This window comes from Gambusia affinis, linkage group LG12 (assembly GCF_019740435.1).
Source record: "Gambusia affinis linkage group LG12, SWU_Gaff_1.0, whole genome shotgun sequence".
Classification (NCBI taxonomy): domain Eukaryota; kingdom Metazoa; phylum Chordata; class Actinopteri; order Cyprinodontiformes; family Poeciliidae; genus Gambusia; species Gambusia affinis.
Window position 1 is genome coordinate 5,268,982 of NC_057879.1, and position 23,691 is coordinate 5,292,672.

General features: G+C 41.0%; 1 protein-coding gene across 2 annotated transcripts in view; it reads right to left on the reverse strand.

Moving 5' to 3' along the window:
- The window catches only part of LOC122840637 (regulator of G-protein signaling 5-like), a 46,718-nt gene extending 23,274 nt beyond the window's left edge, over positions 1–23,444 (reverse strand). Inside the window, exons 1-5 of one of the 2 annotated variants that reach the window (XM_044133180.1) lie at positions 22,003–23,444; positions 15,305–15,389; positions 5,794–5,900; positions 3,136–3,179; positions 2,873–3,044 (exon numbers count right to left, since the gene is read on the reverse strand). In XM_044133180.1, coding sequence (XP_043989115.1) covers positions 2,902–3,044; positions 3,136–3,179; positions 5,794–5,900; positions 15,305–15,389; positions 22,003–22,223 — 600 coding nt within the window. In that variant the 5' untranslated portion in view covers positions 22,224–23,444 and the 3' untranslated portion in view covers positions 2,873–2,901. Of the gene's footprint in view, positions 1–2,872; positions 3,045–3,135; positions 3,180–5,793; positions 5,901–15,304; positions 15,390–22,002 lie in introns of those variants that run through there. The other variant, XM_044133179.1, reaches the window with a different exon arrangement.
- Positions 23,445–23,691: the final 247 nt, after the last annotated feature.

A 23,691-nucleotide genomic window follows, 5' to 3' on the forward strand; every position in this document is an offset into this window, starting at 1 on the left:
CTGGATCCAGGCCTGATTCTGCTCTGGCATAGCTGGCCACTGGCAGACCCAGTGGACTCGTCACTGCAGCCCGCTGAGGCTAAGGGAATATTTGTCTTGAGTTGGGACAGTTAAGCTTGATGGAGCTTGGCTCAAGGGAAAAATAGTATTAGAACCTGCAAAAACACTTAAACTGGGGTGGAGGGTTACCTTCCAGCAGGACAAGAACCCTTGACACTCATTCGACGCAAGAGTGGAATGGATAGATCAAAGCATACTCAAGTTCAGATCTAAATCCATTTGAGAATTTGTGGCAAGACTTGAAAATTGATGAGCTCAGACTTTCTCCACCCATCGGACTGAGTCTGAGCTGTTTTGCAAAGAAGCTATTGGCATAAATTTCAGTTTCTAAATGTGGAAGGCTGGTAGTCATATCCCAATAGACCTTCGGCTGTAATTGCAAACAAAGGAGGTTTCCAGAAGGTATTCACTCAGGGGTTTGAAGACAAATGACTGATTTAAATTCGTCAAAAATCTTGAAAACTGTGCGTCTTTCTCCTTCCACTTCACAATTAATACCTTGTGTTAGTTTCTCACATAAATTCCCAACGACACGTGCTGGAGCATGTGGTTGTATGACATTAAAAAGTTGCAAGGAAAACTGATCTGTAAGGTCTCTTGTCAAATATTGAAAACAATCGAGAGGAAAGTATTGTTTCCTTTTCATGCATTTTTATAGATCATTACATAACATATTATGACTTACAACCTGCTTCTTTCTTTTAAAATGAGATGAGTTCCTTCTTAATGTAGTTGTAAGGAAGACTGGAAAAGGCCGTGTGCGATGCTTCATTCGTCTTTATCATCCAGGATGAAAGTGGATCAGAAGGGGAGAAAAAAAGCAAGAGGAAATCTTCAAGTTTCTCCCATAAGGTGTAAAAGAGTGTATATATTCCTCAGAGCACTAGAACTGTGCGCAACCTTTCATTGGGTTTCATCTTCGGCGTTCACACAGTCCATCACCCCGCACCACGCATTATTCCTTTGGCTTTCATTCATCTCACCTAGGCCACAGAATTCATTCCTGCAAATTACAAAATCATTTGATCTCCTCTGGAGGATTTATGAGGCCGGTTTCTGTGGTCGGGCTCTGTCATTGACACCGTGCATGTCTTTGATGTTTCCCGATCTGTGAAATAGGTCCTGCAGACGCTGGGATTTTCTGCTCTCCTCCTCTCTGCTGCCAGGAGATGAAAGGGCCTTATGAGGGAAATGGAACAATTATCAACTCTGTCAGGGAGGCGATTCAGTTGACAAACAGCGCCACGGTGACGTGGAAGGTCATGCCCCGTTCTCTGCTTGACCAGCAAGCAGAACTTTCTTTCGATCATCTTCCTCATCCCGTTTCCAACCGCTCCCGCAACGTCACCGCAGGATATGCACAGAGCAATGTGAGAGCATAAGATGTTCCTCAAACATTTTGTCGCGTTACAACTCCAAAACTTCAATGTGTTTTATTAGTAGGATTTAATATGAGCAACGAAAAGTACAGCATGACTGGAAAAGAATACCTGATTGTCATGGTTGGTGAATGTCTCTAGCAGCTTTGCACATCTATAGGCTCTTCTTTGCAAAACAGTTCAAAGACATTCAAAGTGGATGCATGGGGTCTATGAAAAAGCAATTTTCAGGTCTTACAACAGGAATTTAGGTCAGGACTTTAAGTAGGCCGAACCAACACATGAATATCCTTTGATCTCAAACACTTCGTTGTAGTTCCGGCTGGAAGTTTCAGTCGCTGCTCTTCTGCAGCCTCTTCCAGGATTGCTATGTATCTTCTCATCATTTCTGACCAACTTCAATGACCCTGCTGAAGAAAAACATCCTGACAGCTCAATGCTGCCACCATCTGTTTCAAAGTGGAAGAGGTGTATTAGAGGTGCTTGGGCGGTTTTAGATATAGCACTTTGTCTCCAGGCCCAAAAGATCTGGTCTCATCTAAATGCCGTGTTCCATGTTTGCTAATCAAACTCTAAAAACCCAAGTCTCGGCTCGGTTGAAGTGAACTCTGGTGCAGTTCGAATGCCTATGTGAATGCCAAGCAGACTGATGAACACTCCAAAAGCAGGAAGTAGGCTACAGCGCAGGGCATTCTGTGTAAATAGAACCAAAACAAACAGACGCTCATGGCTTATGGTCTTTTACCAAAGACAGAAGAGAAATCCTCCAACCACTAAAATCGGACATTTTTGTTAACATTTTGTGAAGGTGAAAGTTACATTCAGGTTGTCATCTCGTCTCCTTCAGTGGTTCTCGGTGCAGCGCCACCACAGGTTGGGGGGTGAACAGGTTTTTCAAAGGGGTTGATTTGTTTGACGGTGAAGTGTGAAAGCAAACCGCACCAACTGAAGGTGTAACAAATGTTACAATTTTGGTCCTCGATCGTACTGAGTCTAATGGTTCTACAAACAGAAGAAAATGTTAAGTTTGGATCCTTATTTCCATATTTTTCATTATTTCCAAATGAACCAGATCTGTTTTGTAGTCTAACCAACCTCGATTATCTTCTGTGTAGCAAAAATGTTGACGGCTAAATTTAACATTTTAATTCTCGAAACAACACATGATTTGTAGGAGCTAACAGTAGGAAATCTGTCTGGTTTTGATGCTTGCTAGATGTCAGATTTATTTATACAGGAAAAAAGGCTTCATCAGCCGAGTCTCTCTGTAAGAACTCTGAACAGGACAGCCAACCCAGATCTGTCTGATTCTGATGAGGAGTCAGACTCGAGATATAATGATGGAATTCTGTGTAAACACACACAAAAACACAAAATAATTCGCAAGGGAAAAGCAACTACAAAGAAAAGTAGCACAACACCTGGCTGGCTCATCTAACCTTGTCCAATTTAACCAGCATAATTATTTCAGGGAACAAACAATGGCAGAGGAAAACAAACAAAAGACGCAGCGGAGAGTGGTTTTAATGCGCATCCACAGATGAAAATATAATGGGATTATGCAAAAAGTGTCTGACCTTCGGTTTACTGCCACGTCCCTGAAAGCTGTAGATGAAATTAGCGAGACAGAAATAAGTTAGAGCCGAGTGTCAAAATCCCAACAAATGCGGAATTCAGACGATCTATCTCAATTTACCCATCAAAGTGCTGTGAGCTTCTCCTGATCCCATTAGATGGATTCTGTGGATGAGAATGACTTCATTGAGCCTCGGACAGGCAGATCTGACAGCCGCATCCACGAAGCAAGGCGTGGTTGTAGACGTGTGCGTGTGGGGTGGCGGGCTATAGGGATGGAAAGCCTCCATTGTCGCCCTCAGGGCTACTGAAGGTGAGAGAATGGAGAGGAGGAGGGAAGCTATAGAGGAGGGGAGTGTTTAAAAACGACACCTGAATTGAGAGTAATGAATCCAGAGAGGAGCGCAGACATGTCTTTCATCTTCAGGCAAAGCTCACACCACTCTTTCATCATCGTCATCTAAAAATATGTGCATGCTCATTGCACGTACCTGCAGGCGGGGAAGGAAGACACGTTTCACTTTCAAAGAACATCCCCGGCTTTACCTCCAGGTACCGCTTTTCAGGTCCGACTGCGCTTGGCAGCGGAGCGGCGAGTGATTAAAGACGCAAAACACTCCCGTTGCGAGGATCGGGCAGGTGACAATTATTTACCCAGAAATTAGCCTTGTTACTTCGCCTGATGAATGTGTATGAAAATTAAAACTGAAAACCCATACTGGCGGGCTCACAGCACAGCTGAAAAAAACAAAAAAAGAAAAGGCGGGAGTGTTTGAAGAGTACCTCCTCAGAGCGACAGAAAACAATCAGAGGAGTTGGTTTCCTCTTGATTTCTGAAGTCTGAATATTTATCCGGGGGTGAGGCGTTTTCATCTGATTTATTTGATCATCTGTTTCAATCCGTTGTCACAGCTAAAGGAAAGTCAGATCGAGTCAGCTGCGTTTTTTATTAGTGCTGCTCGCGGCGTTATTCGAAAGAATGATTTCATGAATTTGATGGTACACATTGTTCAGGAAAGAAATCGTGACGGACCTGGGCTCAGGTGGATAGGGAGTGAAACTCCAGACAAGACCATAACCAGACATATTAAAAATTGAGGCCTTAAAACGACTTAAATTCATAAAAAACTAAGTTAGTTTTTAACATGTTAAATACAGATCTTAAATCTAGTTTTGACAGGACTATTTAATTTTATATGTATTCATTTTTTCTCTGCAAACTTTTCTGTCAGACGAAAGTTTGAGTCACACACAGACATGTTCATCGCATGTGACACAAGGCGATTGAGATCACCAGGAACTCGCTAACATACCCTTTTTGCTATGAAACCTTAGCTAGCTGGCAATGTAGCAAGGGTATGCTAACGAGTTACTAGCTAGATAGCAAGAAAAAGTATCATTGCTGTATTAAAGGTGAGCTTTAACCTTCTAATGAAGTTAACGTAAAAAGTCACAATACAGAAAAATTGAATGCATGCACACTACAGTACAAGAAATAAATAAAAAAATACTGTGCCTCTTGTGTAAATTCATAAATTCAGATTCATCTTTCTGTTGAAGGTTTCAGCACACTTGTTAGCCTCATTTCTCTGTACAAGGAAGAAAGCAGGCAGTTTGGAGGTTTGTGGCGAGGAAACCAGAGGAGAAACTGACAACTGCTGTTAAGGTAATGCTATTTGAAAGCACAGTTAGCAAGCTAACAGGCTAATATGATATTAAACAGCACACTGCTAGCTAACAGGCCCATTTCATGTACAGCAGCGCCACCTAGTTGGCTGCCAAAAAAGTATCACTGCTGTTTTAAAGACAAGTGTTAACCTCCTAATTAAGCTAATGTAGAAAGTCGTAGTGCAGGAAAATATCATTTTAAGCTCAAGAAAACCCTGGAGAAGCAGCGTGCCGTTTTTATGTACCACAAATTTGGAACAAACGTCTTGAAAAATGCTGAAAGGCAACTTTCAAAGGGCATTTAGGTGGGTGGTTTAACATTAAATCAATGCTGAAAATACATTTGATTTGAGCGGCCTTTGATAAATAATAACTGAAAGCACAGTATATTAGTTCTCTTCTTCTCTGTATTTTGCCACTATAGAATGTTTCTTTTTTTAGTTTGTTTCTTATGTATTGCTTTCATCATGTGAAGCACTTTGAACTGTTTTGCTGCTGAAACGTGCTGCACAAATAAGCTTGACTTCACCTGACTTACTTAATACCCAGTGTTGCTCTATAATTAGCGGAACAACAAAAAGAGAATATTTTACTCAATAAGCACAGCACGGAAAAAGCTCTACTAAATAATGTGCTTATTCCATATTTTTGCTCTTTTTCTTCCAGCTCTGTGAGTGTGGGTTAAGTCAAATCTATTAAAAGGTTTATATTATTTACTGCAGCCTGTCAACTTTGAGGTCATATGCAACCCTGGTTTAATAAAGTCAATCAAGCGAACGGGATTCTATCTCCAGACATTTTAAGGGAAATTGTGTTCTGGCATATACAATCAACCAAATCCACCTTATAGTACTCCAAAAACATGGTTATTGTGTGGTTTTTATTGACATTTTTGTTCGCACTTCAATAGTTTCTGTGTGCCCTGAAAATACATTGAATAATTCGACAGAACTGTGCCCGCTTTCACTGCGAAACCTGCACGACCATAAATATTCAGTCCTTTCAGATGAACTATTCTTAATATCAAAGGTCCAGTGATGCTTTAAGAGATTCAAGTGTTGATCAAAGAAGAAAAAATAAACAAATCAAATAAGACATTTTTTGTCAATACCTTGGGATATTTAGCATCATCTGTCCAGGGTGACCCCGCCTCTTGCCCATTGACAGCTGGAGAAAGGCACCAGCACCCCTCCTGACCACGATGGAACCCAAAAGCTCCTGGAGATAAATAATGTGATGGATTGAAATTTGGTCATTTACCATTCAGAGCTATATTTACTCTTTTTGGTTGAGCTGCTTTGTCAGCAGTTTGGACTAAATATGTTAATGTATGGTCTTATTTGGCTGATGTAGTGGTCAGATGCAACCAGCAGGGGGAGTCTACGTCTTGGTTAAGAGCACCGGAACTTTCTCCTCAGATGACAATGATACATGATGGAGCAGAAGCGACGTGTCTGGCTCTTTCAATAAAATATTCCCCTTCTTTAGGTATGAGTTTTTATATAAACACACCTGCACAGCTGTAAATTAGTTTAATAACTTTTAGAAAGCTCGTGAGTATATTTTTGACTCACCATAAGTTGACGCGCTCCGCTGTTAGCGCTGTTGTTGGCTACCGTACTGTTGTTTCAAGTTTGGTGTCATTGTGCATGTTTGTTAGTGAGATAGTAATACATGATGGAGCAGAGGCGACGTGTCTGGCTTTCATTAAAATAGTTCCCTTCAGCAGAGCTTTCATGATACCTTCACATATTTGGCTAACTTTAGCACATCGAGCAGCTAGCTTGAAGTAACACCCTTTTCAACAAACCAATATCACATTTTTATTTTACTCTCGACAACATTGTTGGAATGAGTGAAATGTTATAATATAACAATGTGGGTGTGATGGTAAGACAACGTGTGGACAAAGTGGAAGGCATTTTTTGGTATATATAGCATTCTTGTTGCTAGCTAGTAGCTTGACATTAGCAGGTAGCTACAATTTGCAGCTAGGCACAACTAGGGACCATTTTATCATTTTAGTTTTACCTATTTAAAAAGCAACATATTATTTCTTCAATATAGATAAATATTTCTTTAATTTGAATCGCTAAAATTTAGTCATTAAATAGCATTTTCAACTCTATGCCTATGTAAGCTAACTTCCACTATTGATTCCACTCTGTTGTTTTTGACAGTAATTGCGTTGTGCCATAAATTAGCATTAGGAGTAGCACTTAGCTCAGTAGGGGAGCTCACAGTTGGCAGATAAGTGTGGGATTTAACTTCTGTTTGTGTACTCTGAGAGCAAAACCACGTTATTAAAAAAGAAAAAAAAGAAAAAAAGAATTAAAAGTCTTTCCCGGGAGAACCGAGCCCCGGCTTTTCAATATTAGTCTGTGCACACTTATAGGTAATTGTGTGCTTCCGAACTAAAGCTCAGTGGCTCATTGAGTGCACAAGCAAAAGACATAAAGTGCTTTGGACCATCCGACTGGAATTACCGTGACCCAGTTAACCTGAACCGCTGGCTCGCTGCCGCCGCGGCAAAGGCAACCTGGCTTTGCTCGTGCAAATTCCTTCTTAATTGAAGAGACAGCTTAGCGAGAGAAGGCCGCAACTTTCAAAGGGCATTTAGGTGGGTGGTTTATTTTCACTTGAGGTGGGCTTAGTCATTGGCTGAGTCATCGGGAATGGGACTTGACGCGGGTTTTCTTCCCCTCCAAGAGCGCCGAGCGCAGAAGTGACATTAGCAAAAACGGTCAGCAAACACAAAGTCGCATATTTACATCTCCTCTAAGCAATCGGCAGTCCACAGTCGGACCTGCTTATTTATTCCGGTGCTGAATTGCGTTTGGAGAGATGAATGGCGTGTGATTTTGAGACATAATTACTACATCCCGCTGTGAATGGATATGCCAGTTTTCTCTCAATAATTGGCCGCAGGATTCCCGGCTGTGAGATTGCTGTTTGTCTGGTTATGGCAGCCTCTGCTTTCCAGCGGTCCCTGCGGACCAAAAAGTGCTGATTCCGAGTGCTTTTATAAAGAACTTATTCTCTCCTAATCGCAAAGTGGTCTCCCGGTGTGTGTGTGTGTGTGTGTGTGTGTGTAGGGGAGGCGTGTGCGCGCGCGCGCGCGCGTGTGTCCGCCCCAGTTCTGATAAATGCGAACTGGGAGTTGTGAAACTGCTGCCAGGCTCCGAGGTGTCACCCAACACTGCTGAATAAATGAACAGAACTAATTGTTTGTTTATGATTTGAAATATTAATAAGGACGGAAATATGAGGCAGTCAGTTCAAGTCACCATTTGGGACAAATATGCCCTGGAACCTCGTGCAAACATGTAGGGAACACCGTCTGTTCCCTACATGTTCAGGCCACCTGGTTGGACTTCTCTATTCCCTTTGAAAGAGAAAAAGAATAAAAATCCTCTATGTTTCCGGAATGTTCCAGGTCATAAACAATTGATTTGTAAACTGCAGGAGACGTTAGTTCCCTTTTTCTGATGAGATGATGAAATATTCTTCAACAGCTTGCTGCACATTGCACATCTACTTCACTTTGCTGCGTGTCATTCACACAGGAAAAAAAGAAAAGAAAAAGAAAACACAAAGAGTGGCAGCATCACAGCTCCAGTTTGCGGGCCGTGGGGATTTTGACTGCAACTGGAAGTGGCCTTGATGATTATTATCGAGTATGATTGCACTTCAAGGATCCTCTAGTTCCGAGCTGACAAGTATTCCCGAGCCGCTGATTAATGGACTATTACGCAGTGTGTTCGGCTCTCCAGCCACTAAGAGGAAGCATTAATGTTTCCGCAGGCGGTGCGGTAATGAGTGCAGTCCTCACGTATGAACCCGTGGAAATCCCCCCGCCCCCCCCCAAAAAAAACTTGTTCAGATGCTGCAGTTGAGAGCTCTGGTGGTTCCTCATCAGGATTTCTGCTTCGGCGCTTTGAGTTTAAAGAGGGCGAAGCTAAATAAGGAGACTAAATCCCCCAACTCCCTGGTGGCGCGGGCCCCGGGCACAGTTTTGTTTATCGGGGATCTAGGAAGCATCGTAAATTCCTTTGTATCTCTCTCTTTCATCTCCGTACGGCACCTTGATCCTCAGTGCGTCATTAGCGCAGCAGCAGTAATGAGGGGACCGGGTGAGGAATTGTAACCCTGCGGTCGCCCCGCTTTGGAAGAGCGTGTGTGTGAAGGAGAGAGGGAGCACGAAAAATACTCATTAAAAAAAAAAACAAGACATGGTGTAGATCCAAATGCTTCTATTGTTTTAAAACTTGGTAAGGAAGCACTCCTGACTTTTTTTTTTATTGTGCTACAAATTAAAATAAAGTAATGGTTATGATAATGGCTGTTACAGGAGGCACATAGCTATGAGTGAATAGATTCTGTAGCGTCTAATGAAAACTGGGATAAGTTGGTACCAGTCCACGTCACTTAACCCCTTTGTGCCTTAATATAATTACTGTTATTTTAAAAATTAAGTGTGTTTACTTTTGCTATCTTCAAGCAGATGCTGAATGAAGTACAGGCTATTTGGAATTGAACACATACAATCACTAGCAGATGCAGATTAGGTACAATTAGGCGTAATTATGCATAACAGCAATTAATTAAGTGTTGAAATCTCAGGTATGGAGATTATTTTATTGATGTTGCTATTGGTGACAACATTTGAAACTGAATCATAAGTTTCTGTTACTCCTCTGGTTCATCATCACAATTTCTCATCAAGGAGAATCAATTATTCTTCCTTTTAAACTAGTTTGGTTAAATATATGAGCCATGCAAATCATGTTTGCACAAAATAATTATCATAATAAGATTTCACCAGCTTCATTCTGCCTATTTTGAGCTCATTTCAGCATGAGCTGTTTAAGGGCTCTGTCACTTTTATGCAAATAAGCCGTTGCTGGCCACGCCCCCCAACCCCCCAAACTCAATCTTTACATTTACACTTTTTACACATGACCATGGCGACAAACAGATGCACAACTGTACAATCGTACATCTTTGACTCAGTCAGAAGCAGATGGAGTGGAGCCTCCTGCACAACCAACAAGAATGCAGCGAGCGGTTTCTGAACAGTAAGTCAACAACAAAACACTTATTTTTTCCAGCAGCCATTGTACAGCGCAAACAGCAGTAAATCTAGCTTGTCTTGTATTAATGAACTGTGTGGAGCTCCGCTTGGGTTGCTAGGTGAAGGACGGTGCCAGCCGATTGTGAGGTTTTTAAAACATCTTGTTTTCTAGACACCAAAAAACATTAATTTATTGCCAGAAAAAAGCTGGATGCTTATTTATTTATTTCTATGTACATTTGTATTTAATGCTTCAAATATTTCTAGAAGCAGGAAAGTCCCAAATGGAAACACAAAAAAGCGCAAAAAGCACATTTTGCATAATGTGCACCCTTTGATATTGCAAAAATCACAGTTGGATATAGTTCCCGTTTTGGTCACTGGATGGCAGTAAAGCACTTCCAATACAATTCTTGATGTGTGTCAGATGTGCAACAACAGGCACCATGGCTACATTAAGGTCAGAAACAAACATTTTTTCTTAAATTGGAGCAACGATTCAAAACCCGTCCGCTTTACCATGCAGTAAAATACCACAATACATTGCATCAATATTAACTCAATCACCAGTAAACGTGCATCTTACTCCTGCTGACACGAGCCCTTTGCTTTTTCCAGTAAGCTAACACTAGCATGTTACCTTCTGTTTTAACATGACTCACTGGCAATTTGACACATTTCAGTTTAGTTATAGATAATTGTGCGGACAAACTTACAGCAGTAGTTAGTTTCTTGCTTTGTAAACGTCTTAATATCTCATATATGCATGTAAATAGTCTGTGATATTTAAAAGGACCAGCACAAACTGCAGCCACATGCCTCACTTGCCGACATCAAATCACAAACAGTAACAGCAATGGGTAGTTTACTTTATTCAGGGACTCATACCAAACATTTAAAGGTGCCTTCATCAGGACCATTATGAGGTGGATGTACAGATGAACAATGGGGCCATCTGTCCATCCACCTCCTTTTATTCTTCCAGTTCTCAAGTGATGCTTTTTCTTTTTTTGTGAAACTGCAAGAAGTGTGGGGCATCTATCTGCCTCCAAAAGCCCCTTCAACGTGTCATGAAGCAGCAGAGTAGGGTCAGACTGGGCTTGTTGTTAAGGATAAAGGAGAAAACCTACAAATATCTAATGCTTTATTAATAAAACCAATACCTTTTTGTTGTTGATGCACAGTTCACAAACCCCCACGAAGCTCACAGACAGAAGAACAAGAGGACAAAAGTGAGATTTTCAGCATCTGCAATGTTTTAGCCATCCCACTGCTCATTGATAGGCTGGACGGTGTGTGCGGTTGTTGAGGGAAACAGAGCTATGAAGCATGCGGAGATAGGTCGGGCAATGCTAATCTCCCCTGCAGCAGGTCTGCATGGCAACGGTGAAAACTGCTGCAAACAATAAAACATTCAGCCTCCCTCAGCTGGAGCGCCGCTAGCCCAGGTCGCTTACGTGAGCTAAAAGTAAACCCGCAGTGTAAAGTTTACAATCAATTCAAACGTGAAAATATTAACTGTTGGCAACATCAACAGGAATACATTTCTGTGGTGCTTTCTGTAGATAATAGTCAAATGAAACACCCAACCTGACCGATACGCATAGCTTGTCAAGAAGCAACATGGCAGGAAGGTCTAACAGGGTAGCTCAGTCCGTCAGAACTCCGACTCTCACAGCGTCTGACTGACAGCAGTTCAAAACCCTCCACAATTTTAAAATGAAGTTGCATTACAATCGGTCATTTGCCACCATTCTGAACGGTTCCCAACAGAGCTATTCACTGCACTATGTGGCGAGCATCAGAGAAATCCCTGGTGGCCACTTATTTGAGCTTTACACCATGTTATAATGTTATTCCTTCCTCATAAACATATCTGGAGTGTTGCCTTGATTCTCTCATGGATGCTGGAGAAATCCTTGACAATGGCAATCCCATGGCAACTATTCAGCCTCACAGAGCACCCCATCCCTTTGACTCCCCCACTCAGCTCCTTCAGACTAGCCAGCTGCAATTAGCAAACACCTGGTGTAAGTGGAGCTCTTTATAGGAGCTACATCTCAGTACAACGGTGATAAAAACTTTGTTAAAGGGTTAATAGAGGAGCTAAGACTTTCTGATTCGGAGTTTCAGAAAGAGCAGTATTTTCTTAAAAGACAGAGTTCCACTTCCAAGGCATTAAATTACAAAGTCAAATGTCTTTTAAGTCATATTTGGTAAATATGACATTTTTATAGCAGCTGATTTCTTCATTGTGCTCTAAATACCTGGGAAGTAAATAATACAGCCCCTTTAATACAGAGACACAGGAGACAAACAACACACTCACTCATGCCCCAGAGCAGAACACAAAGTCCAGATAACCTAGCATGTACCCAGAGAAGATTCACCACATCATAGAGGGGAATATGCAAACTCCACATCAGACTAGGACTTTCAATGACCCCACCGACACAACACCAGGACAGAATCAACTCACTCGTCAAACAATCCCTGGGATTCGACATGCACCCAGAGTGACAGAGTGACATCCCCCACAACCATATAAACAGACATTCAACATCAATAACAATGCAATGTCAGCCCAGAGACAACCACCCCCAAGCCCAACCAATTTGTCATCAACCAGCCAAAGCATCAGAGACCACACCTCTAAGACTGGATACAACCATCGCCCACAACACATGCTGTACATCGTGTGAAAATGTGGAACCAGTACAGTCGACATTCACCAGACGCAGTGTCGAACAGAGCAGAAACTGCCCAACCTTCCAGCCAATGCCAACAACCCCAGCACACCTGTCCAAAAAACAACACATGCGCCCATGTTAACAGCACCCGAGCCAACCCACCGCCCCACGTCAAGCACAACCCACCAGCCACCACAAGATACCCTCCACTGCCCCCACACATGACCGCAAACACAAACCGTTTATCCAAGTCAACAGTGCAACAGGTGGAATATCTCAACTCAGAGTTTCCCCCTGAAAACCTACTAAGCCCAGTGGTAGGGGCACTAGGGCAGTCCTCCAGCACTAGGGCAGTCCTCCAGCACTAGGGCAGTCCTCCAGCAGCCCGCCATGTTTTTATGTTGGAAAATGTTAGAAGACATGCCCCAAAATATGTCCTAACTTGGAAATAACAGTGTGTGAGGTCAATGGGGATGGCACAATCAATGTGCACCCAGTTCAATGCGTCATCTAGAAACCTAGCTTAATCTGTTATAGGTGCATAAAAATCAAACTTAAATTTAAGTAAACTACTTCATTTACTCAGCAGCGAGTAAATTTAAGAGAAAAATCCATCAAACTGTGATGCTGAACTGATCTGGGTTGATTACATCGTGGACTGGCTCTGATGCCTTTACTCACTCCATGGTGTTTCAGATCTGATTAGCTTTTTTTTTGCAAGTGCCATCATACTTTTCCTAATAGGTGCCACATCATTTGATGCCTTATCATCATCCCAGTCAACATTAGGCCTGTTATTACTCCTAGCAGGGCCTAACCCCACCCTTTAATTTTCTAAATTAACAATCCCTTATGCTAATTGAATGGGCTTTTAATAGCTCTCAGCAGACAGCGCCGCAGGCGACCCGAGGAGAAGCCGGTTCTGTTCCCTACGCCCCGGCCGATTCGCCCGGGGACAAGGAAGAATAAAATCTTGTAATCTTGTAAAATCTTGTAAAAAAACCCAAAACAACAACACATGTTTTTGTTTCAGAGAGCGAACTGAAACAAAAACAAAAAACTTCACAAAGAAATAAGTGAAAGCGATGGTGAGCTGAGGACGTGGTGATCAATAACGAGTCCCCGCTTGTGATGATAAAAAAAGGGCCGGGGAGGAATCGACACTTTCCAGTTAGCTTCCCAAGAAGAGCTCCCTGTTGGCCTTTAAAGCAAGCTGCCTGAGTTGTTCTTGACATATTGTTAGCTATTATTCCTGATGCCTCCCGCGGGGCCGTCCTCTTCATAAACTCGCTCTACCCTCTTACCCCCGTCGCCGGCGTGCTTGTTCAACAGAAACACACAGATCTGTGACTGGCGTCTCCTCGGAGGCCCAGCATCACACACACACACACACACACACACACACACACGTACGCCTGCTTATCGCTCAGTCTCATTCCTCACAGACTGCGGAGCGCCCGCCTCCGAGCCCAGACATGACATCTTCTAATTACCCGCAAATCCTTCTGCGATCTTGTTTTGAGATTAATTGACGGTGCAAGTGGGGGTTTTGATTTGTGGTTTTAATTTGTTGATCATTTTTATAGATTTTTATGTTAATGTGCCCATTAAACCTGATTGGTAAGTTTATTAAAGTAAATTAAAACTGAGTTTTATGGGGGCGGGGGGACAGCAGATTGTTCTATCCAAGATCGGACGGTAAGTATTTAAGAGAGTGGAGAGGAAGAAAAAAAAAAGAATGAGAGAATATTTAGCTTATAGTTTCCCCTACTAAGCTGAATGATCATTTCAAACTGTATTTAAGCTGATTATCTTCACCTGGCATTAAAGTTTGTTCAAGGATTAGAAAAATTTTAAGTGTGATAAAAAGTAAAAGAATAAATCTGTGAGTGAGAAAATGCTAGATTTTGTAGTATCAGAATAATTAATTAGCCAATCAAAAATTCTTGTCTGCTGTCACTAGGCAGAGTTTTTCTCATCATGGGGGGGGGGGGGGGGGGGATTCTGCCTCTTTCTTCTCAGCCCTAAATTAAAATGACAAAATATTAGATTGTTACATGTGAGCACTTAAACAAATGTGGGCTCTAAGTAAAGCTTGTTTATCTTAAAGGTTATTTTAAAAAGTGCATTTAGTCTGACAAACAAGCATCATATAAAAGCAGTTTCCTAATAATATACATAAGTATATGATGAGGCTACACTTATGTACAGCCTCAAAGATTTAGCTATTGTCCTATATTTACACATGTAAACAAGTTACTAAATACTTTGATAATTAGCTGAATATTTAAACATTTTTAAAAAAGAAAAAGCATTTAATGTTTTAATATTAAATGTTTAATATTTAAACATTTAGCTAAATACTTAGCTAAACTTGGTAAAGTGACTTGAAATGAGCACCTGCCCATTATTATTTCCTTATGAAAAGATAAATGTCACAAAAATATTGTCAACCTTTGAGCCTGTAACTTTATAAGCGGTTACTTCTTTAACTCTTTCTGCTAACAAACCGGTTCTGAGACGAAGCTGGAGTTCTTCACAGACGTTCATGGACTGTTAAAAAGATTTGGTTTATAGTTTTCAGGTTAGACGCTCACAAGGCTCGGTGTGGGACTGGAGAAGATGCTAACCTGTTCAGCTGGAGTTACTGGAACACTCAAGTTTAAGTTTTCAGAAGCTGTGCTTCCATTACAAATGTGCACAGAACTTTGTTTTTGTAAATGTAAAAAAACCAAAACAAAACAATTCAGCAATTGTGATGTTTCCATTAAATTAAATAAAAAAAATAAAAAAAACACAATTAACATCAAACGTGAGAGAAAGGTTGTTCACAAAATAAATAATTTAAAAATACATACCGTGTGCGCCACGATCCTCCATCCACTTCCTGTCGTCTTCTTTGTGGTTGGCGCCCACGGCAACGTCCGGTTGGTGATCATGTGACTCGTGTGATGTGAAAAAAAGAAAATGCATTTTTGATAAATATACCAACTTTGATAAGTCCAAAAGATCCTGCCTCATCGTAGTGCCAAAACCTTTTGAAATCGGTGTTTATTTTCAAAATGTCGCAGCTGTTACAGGTTTCGCAACATGCATACGGATTATTAAAAGATCCATCAAAATGGATTGATTGTTTTTGCTGCTGCGTTTTTTTGTCCGTCCGTTCAGGCAGGTGACACCGTGGAACATCGGTCCAATCGGTCAAACGTCCAACCCCGACTGGACATTTTCTACATTCCTTTAATACTTTAGCTGGAACGGAATGACTTTCCATCAAACTCCTAAAGTTTCCTCAACAATATCCCCTGGCCGCACACACTCCAGCATCCCAGATGTGTTTTCACAGAAAGGCGCTGCATTTGTTTTTGGTTTACACTTTGGAGATGCAGAAAACATCAGCAAAAAACAGCGAGGGACCAAATTACCCGTCACCTCTTACGCATCAGGTTGTGCTGTCGAGGCAATCAAAGAGGAATTTCATAGCGCTCAGAGTGGGTGATGTAAAAATCATTCAAATAAAGTTATTTTATTTCAGACTAAATTACGATGCTCCGCTGCCTGAGAGTAATTGCCTGGTACTTTGCAGGGGATGTAATGGGATGGACATCCCTGTCATTCCACCTGCAGAAACTAACATGAAATGAAAACTGAAATCTCTTTTCACTGTTCAGGGATAGTGCTGTGAAAAACATAGTTACATATTCCTTTAGTTTTTGTTTTTATTTTATTTTTGCTTTTTGGCACCTTAATGTTGTCGAATAATGTTAATATCAAAGATAACCAGAGTAAATACAACAAGCAGTTTGCAGGTGATGATAAGTAAATGGGGAAAAAAAACAAAAAAAGAGGTCAGAGCAGCTCGGAGCCACATGACAAGTAAATTCAGATCACACTGTGGGGTTCATGCCGCCTCAGTCCCCATTTCCCCAGTGGCGCAGCGTCACTTTTACAGTCTTCTACACTCTCTGCTTCTGCTCCCAGTTGTTGGACACAGGCAGTTTAACTGCAGCAATATCTTCTGTTTGAAATACGAACCGATGGGAATGTCCTGCACCTCCAACAGAAGCATAAAGGCCGAAGGGACCAACTTTACGTCCAACTTGAGGTCAAGTCTTGAGTTGCTAATGACTGAAATGAAAGTTGACATAATGACATCTACAACTAGTGCACCTCCACCTCAGTGGCTGAGATTCCGTCGGCCGTGGCGCAGGGGGTCGGCACGCCCCGCGTTTGGAGGCCTTCAGTCCTTGACGCGGACGTCGCGGGTTCGACTCCCTTTGCCGCACGTCTTCCCTCCTCTCCTCACCCGCCTTCCTGTCTGCCTACTGTCACAAAAATACGAGCCACTAGCGCCGCAAAAACTCTTCGGAGAAAAAAAGAATTACAAAAAGAGACTCAGTTAATGGGAACGTGCCAATTTCGGGGGAAAAAGTCAAATCTTTCAAACTGAAACGTTTTGCGCTAGGAGGAAATGGTTTTTTCAGCAGTGTTGGAATTAGCGTTTTTCACGAAACTGCCATTGAAATGCCCTTTTTTTTCTTTTTTTTTTCCAACATTGCACAAGTCGTGTGATCAACAACTAGACGTAAATGATGAAGATGACAACAGGAAACGATAGGAGGAGGATGGCACGGTGTTTTGGTAAAGACTTATCAGGTGAACAAATGTATTCACCGACGAGTGATTTTGTTTCCTATTTAAAGGAAACACCACAATTGTGATTTTTTTTTTATTTATTTTTTTTTTACATTAGTGGAATATCTGAAAAGTTTTGTAACAGAAACTCGGCATTCGACCTCCCTGCCCTCTCCGCAGACACCCAGGGCGAAAGGAGATGCAATTTTAAAACTTTTTCACAATTATGCAACAAAAACAACAAAAATATTAATATTTAACATTCTTTTTTTTTTCTCTATTTTTTTTTTTCTCCAGACACCCTGCATGTAAAACCTGTAGAAAACACTGGCACTAAGAGAAACGATTCATTTGGGCTTTCAGTTACCACACAAAAAATTAATTATTACCAAGACATAATTAAATTAATGTCCTAATTTTCTAAATTCCTTTCATGTTTTGTCTTCAGCCGGGTCGAAATCTGCTTTTACTACCTGCACCACACCATATGAAAACCATGACAATCCAATCACGGTTTTCTAATGTTTTGCCTATTCTATACTGTTCAGGCTGTATTGACACACAAGACTACTGTATTCGGAGTTTAACATTTATTTTGTTTTCATATTTAAAATAAGGTAAATGACCATATTATGCAAGGTCCTGGTATTTTTGTTCTGTCCGTTGTTTATCCAGATAATTAGGCACTGAGATTCTAATAATGATAACTTAGTTTGTGAAGTGCTTTGGAACAAAATGAAGAAAAATTACAGGGAGATAAAGACCAAAATAGAACAATACAGAAAGACAATAGATAAAGACACCAAGAATGTGTTTTGATAAACCTTTAAGTATAAAATTAAAGTAAAGCTTTGACAACCTCAACTGAACGTGTCATGTTTGACATCTGAGGGGGGATTGCATGTTCACGCTGCAGCTCCTACTGCTCAGTTCTCGTTTTTTTTTTTTGCTCAGATCTGATGGTTTGTTTGTTTTGCTTTTTTTTTTGTTTGTTTACATCATAATTTGAATGCACCTGCCATCAGGCTCCAGTGTCTGCATGCGAGCCGCCACGTTTACCGAAGAAAATACGAACGCTACACACCTCGGCGCGCGTGTCGGCTCCAAAGAGGTTTTCCGAACCATGACCAGCTCCATCCGACTGTCTGCCGTGCTTGTTGTTTACATTCGATCTCGCCGCTTCCAGCCCCCCCTGCAGCGTCAGACTGGCCCCAATTTGGTGATAGAAAACTCAGATTGAAAGAAATGTTCCTGCTCAGACTTTAAAACGCTGTGATTTTAGCGTGTTGTTGAACGCACCTGGGCTTTTGATCCTCAGGTCATCTCTCTCAATAGTGGATTAGAATAGACTTCCAGACTCCACCCACTTTACATTAGTTTTCAAATATAACCAACAACCCTGAAGCACGGTCTTGTCCTCCACACACACGCGCTTTCCATATTTGACATTCCTCAAGCTGAGACTTTAACTGTCAGTACAACGGTTTGGTTTGTTTTGTTTTTCGGCCCTGATGGCCTTTATTGATCGCGAAGTGACAGGAAAGTGGGTTGTGTGGAAGAGGGAAGACTCGTGGAATTGGCTTAGACATTTCCATTAATCCCAACCTGAGGCCTTACGGTCTAATGACTTATCAGACACTGTAGCTGCTCAAGGCCACCACATCATACACTCAGGGAAATCCACCACAAGAAGGCATCTTCTACTTCGGCCAAGTAGAGGAGGCTCCTTTAACTACTCTGCTAGCGAAACGACAGTCCACGATCTATCCTGTGTGGTCCAAACTGTGAATAGCTGCAAAGAAATGAAGGTACAACATAAGCATCTCGTCTCTTAAAGGGACTCGGAGTGATCGTTCCACCAGCGCCGGTGCATGCTGCCCAGCCTGGCACGGCTGATGTGAAATTACCGTACCAGGTTTCGCGGCAGAGCACTCGTCGTGGCCTACCCTCCCTTCGACCAATGGAGAACGGCCAGAAAAGTCATGGCAACGTTTTCACGCGGATTTAGCCGGCCAGTTCGAAGGCGAGATGCGTTTAGCGATGCACAACGCCAGCAGAAAAATGGCAAGTAGCGTTCATAACATCATCGACCAAAATAGAGAAAACAATGGAGACGATGGGTGAGGCGATCAGCCGGTTTGGACGTCCAGCAGAGGCGGTCTGGGTTTGGAGACGATGATTATCTGATTGAACGACGGAACCATCATCATCCTCATCAACTCTATTTGACGTGTAAAAATGGTACTTTGTTCCACAATCAAAAACTGCGTGTGTGTTTATTTGATGACAAAATAAATGAAAGTCGACAAAAGGAAATAATTTACATGACAATAAATAGATGACCTCCAGTATGTCTTATTAGTTCAATATTGGTTTTGTTGTTCTCTCATACATACCGTATATATTTAGCAGTATTTCTTTGTATGATATTTACACTACCGCTTTTTTTGTACCCTCACCAAAACAAGGTGGGGGAATTCAATAACCAGAAGGAAACTCAACGTATGTTGATTATTATTTTTCTGTTTTTCCACTGGCCATCCACATAGAGACCTACAGTACGTATGAACGTGATTAATTTCAGGTTAAAATAATCCAATTTTATTGAAGTTATACTGGTACCACAGACTCTCAGTTTTCACTAAACTTCCTTTTGCGTTTGTCGCTGAACAACACATTCATATCATAGAGTGATTATTGTGACTCTATGATACGGAACATCATTAGAGAACACGTATTTGTTTGGATCTTTGGTTTGAAGTAAATCACTCCCTGTGTCTCTTTGCATAAAAGGAGTGAGCCGCGTCGGGACAACGGTAGTCGTTGGTAAAGTCTCTTGTCCACATGCTGCTGGTTGTCATTCTGGGACTGCTGTCATGTTTTCGTTCTTGTGTTGTTGTTGGGGGTTTTTTTCCAGAAAGCTCTGTTTGCCTCTTTTAAGGTTCCAGCTGTTTTGATGCAGCTGAAGCGAGATGCTGGTCAATTGCTTAATCCTGTTTGTTTTCTCTTTAAAAAAAAAAAAAAGACATGTGCTGTACAGAATAATGAGAATTACACTGATTTAGACCTGAAATAACAATTGAATCGATACAATATTTATTTAATCTTTTGTTGACTTTTTCTGGTGGACATTTCCTCTGTCAGCACACACTTCCTCATGCTGGTTGACTTCTTACCCACCGACACTGCGAGGTAATTTCACTTCACAGTTGAAACCAGATGTTTAAATACACTGACTAAAAATTTAAAAACACATTTTACTCTCAGTGTCTGAAGTGAAATCAGACCGAACCCCCCTCTCTCTCTCTCTCTCTCGTTTCATCTAAATAACAATCAACAAAATTATCTCTAAACTTCGTCAGAACGTTTCTTATAGATTTTTGTTTTTATTCTGCATATGTAAACTTCTCGTTTCAAATGCATGTTCCTGAATTTGAATGCGTCTACATGATTTGGTTGGATTGAGACGATTATACATCCCGATGTACAGTGAAGCCATATATCACAACAAAAACAAAAAAATTAAATCTTCACCAGAAAAATTACATCAACTCGTTTCCTGTAGATCATAAAAAAAAAAATAATAATCAAAAAAATCTGAATGCACCATTTTTAGTCTCACTTGTGCACCAAATTCTGATTTAGAAACACAAAGTAGAGATAATCTGATAATTAACAATTGATAATTATCAAGAAGTGGTGAGTAATTCTAAAATGGAAGAAGTATACTTTAACGCAGGGGAGCCCAAAGTTGAAATAGATTACTGTCAGTCTGACTTTATCCCCTTGACTTGGATTTCTGCGTTAGAATTTCAGCGGGTCCAATTTTTTTGTAGAATTTTCTTCACTTGTTTCACAATTGCAGTCTGCCTATGGTTTTAGCAGAGGCAGTGGAGTTAAGTGTTGTCAATCTTAAATTGTTGCTCATTAGTCCAAAATTATGTTAATTGGGAATTTTTAATTAAGGTAGAAAAATAAATAACATTTTCAATATCTCAGGGGTAATTAAATGCAGTTTAATTATTCATAGAAAATTGTTGCAGATGAGGACATTTGTTAATTGCAAGTATTTCTGACCTACTTTCCTTTTCTGATGCACCTGACAACCGCAGAGTCATCTGTTAGGAGTACAGATGGACGGCGAATGAAACACTGGTGGCAGCTGAGTCGGCTTTTTTATGCTGACGGTAGGTATATTTATAGTACATCATGTTGATTACTGGTTTTATTTCTGTTTTGTATCTTAATCTTAATTAACATATGCTATAATGGTACATCAGGAGGTATTTGTAGTGTGTACACAAAGTATTTTTTTGTTCTTGGATGGTTTGTTTTTTGTTTTTTTTTCTTGCTTTTTACAAATAAATTGTGATCGATATCACGGTTGTTCTTTCGCTTTTATAGTAGAAAAACAGATTTGACCAACATTTATTTAGCAGGGACTTTTCAGACCTGGAGTCAGAACAATAGTTCTAGAAGATTTAAAAGCATTATGACACCAGTGGTGGACTTGGCAAACTAACCACTGATTCGCCAAACCAGAATCTTAGCTCTGCTAATGCTAAAAACGTTTTAAAAAAATGAGAAGAAGCTAATGATAACCATTAAGATGAGCGTCTCTTCAGACTGTGTGAGACTCGCAAACAGCAAAGCCCTCAGCTTCAGTTTTGACCGTTTATTTTGCTACATACAGTTACTTTAAAGTTGTGCAAACAGAGAATGACCAAAGTTGAAAAAAAAATATGTGACAAAGTTCATCCAAACCATTTTAAGACGATTTGTTTGTGGAAATTAGATAACTTCAGAACGGAGTTTTCCAATGTTGTAGTTTTGGAAGAATAAAAAAGGCCACGGTAAGCCTGTTTAGTGAACAAATAGTACAAGTCAAATAGCCAGTAAAAAAAAAAAAAAACTAACCTACCTTCCACTCAACACTGCCTTCTTTCTCCTCTCTTTGAGTTCTCTGCATTTCAACCATGGTTTAAGTTGCTCCACGCTCCCGGGACGCCCTCGTCCTCCAACGTTACACTGCCTTCGGAAGACGCCATTTTCTTTGTGCTTTGTTTGATCGAACATCTGGGTAACAGTGACGTCATTTGCGACCAGCGTCAGTGGTTTAAAGGACTCAAAAATGGCCACCATCTTGAAATTTAAGTGGCCATTGAGAAAAATGGAAAACCTAGAACCTGGGGAGTTAGCATGCTAACTATTGTGCTTGCATCCTCAAATTGAAAGACTTTTACAGTGACATGCTGCATTGTTTTTGCTGTAACGCCAAGCAATACGAACGGTGGAAACTGTTCAGGCATGTTTTCTGGTTTATCTATTAATGTAGGCGGTTCAAAGCAATTTTAGAGGAAGTCTCATCAGGTTTTGGTGGTAGAAACCAGCCCCGTGTTCTACGCTGCGCTTCGTGTAGGAGGTCTGAGGTCTCTGCTGTTAAATTAACATTTAGGTATTATTTCAAACTTATATCTCTTAACGTTTTCTCGTGACATATGCGGTGTGCCAGTTTGATGCCAAGAAGCTTACCGAAGAAATAGCTGGAAATGGATGTAAACAACAAACATCCAAAGAGAGAGGTGGAGGCGTGGCCAGCACAGACTTAACGTCTTCGTCCACTTCCTTCGCCGTCTTGCTGCAATTTCCTTCGCTGTCTTTCAGACTGCAATTCCAAAGCTCCGTCGGTTTTCTGCGACTTCTTCGTTCACAATGTCTGGCCCACGTTGTTTTCCTCCTGTAAGTCTGCATGTCAGTCCGAGTCATTTTACAGCAGCAGATCCGTTCCATAAAGCACAGATCTGTGAAATGCAGGTTGTGCTGTGGAGAGGTCAACCGGAAAATGGGTCGCTACAGATCCTCCATAGTTACCTCTCTGATCAATCCTCTCTTTGCCTTTGGGGAAGAAATCCTTTTATTACCAAAGTCTGCTTCAAATGTATCTGCACTTTCTCCTTGGTCTCCATGATGCCGTTTGTTCTCTTCCGAAATCCTCTGGCGCGTTCACGGAACGGCCGCAGTCATACTGAGATTAAATTACAACCAGGTGGACAATGTGAGGCAAGAAGGCAGCTACCTGTGTTTTATTCACTGAATATGAACAAACGTCACGTTATCAAAGCTTGTAGTTGCAGTGTGAATATGAAACAGTTCAAAGGGCCGCGGGTGTACTGTTTTTCATTAGTCCCCTTTTTTTCCAGAGAGCACATAAGATTATTCCAAAAACTGGTTTCCTTTAAAGCTGACACTCCTGTCCCTCGCCTTTTTATTACCCATAATCCTTTAGGATTTATTTTGAAGCTTTTAAAAAGCTTTATTCAAAAGCTTAGAGGTTAAGCTCTCAGTGGTTAAAGAAAATCCAATACCTTTAAACCTCAGTCATATCTTTCAGAGCCTCGATGAATGAAAAAGAAAAAACAAACAAACAAACAAAAAAAGCGTACGAAGCAGTGAAACTGCTGTAATCTAATCCGAGGGGAACTGTCAAAGTAAAACTGCTTGTTCTTGCCATTGTTGTTGAAATCATTTTTATTTCTTTTTATTTTCCAATAAAATCTTTTGTCTTTCTGCAGTAAACCTCTCTGATCTAACAGATTCCAGTGGATATTGC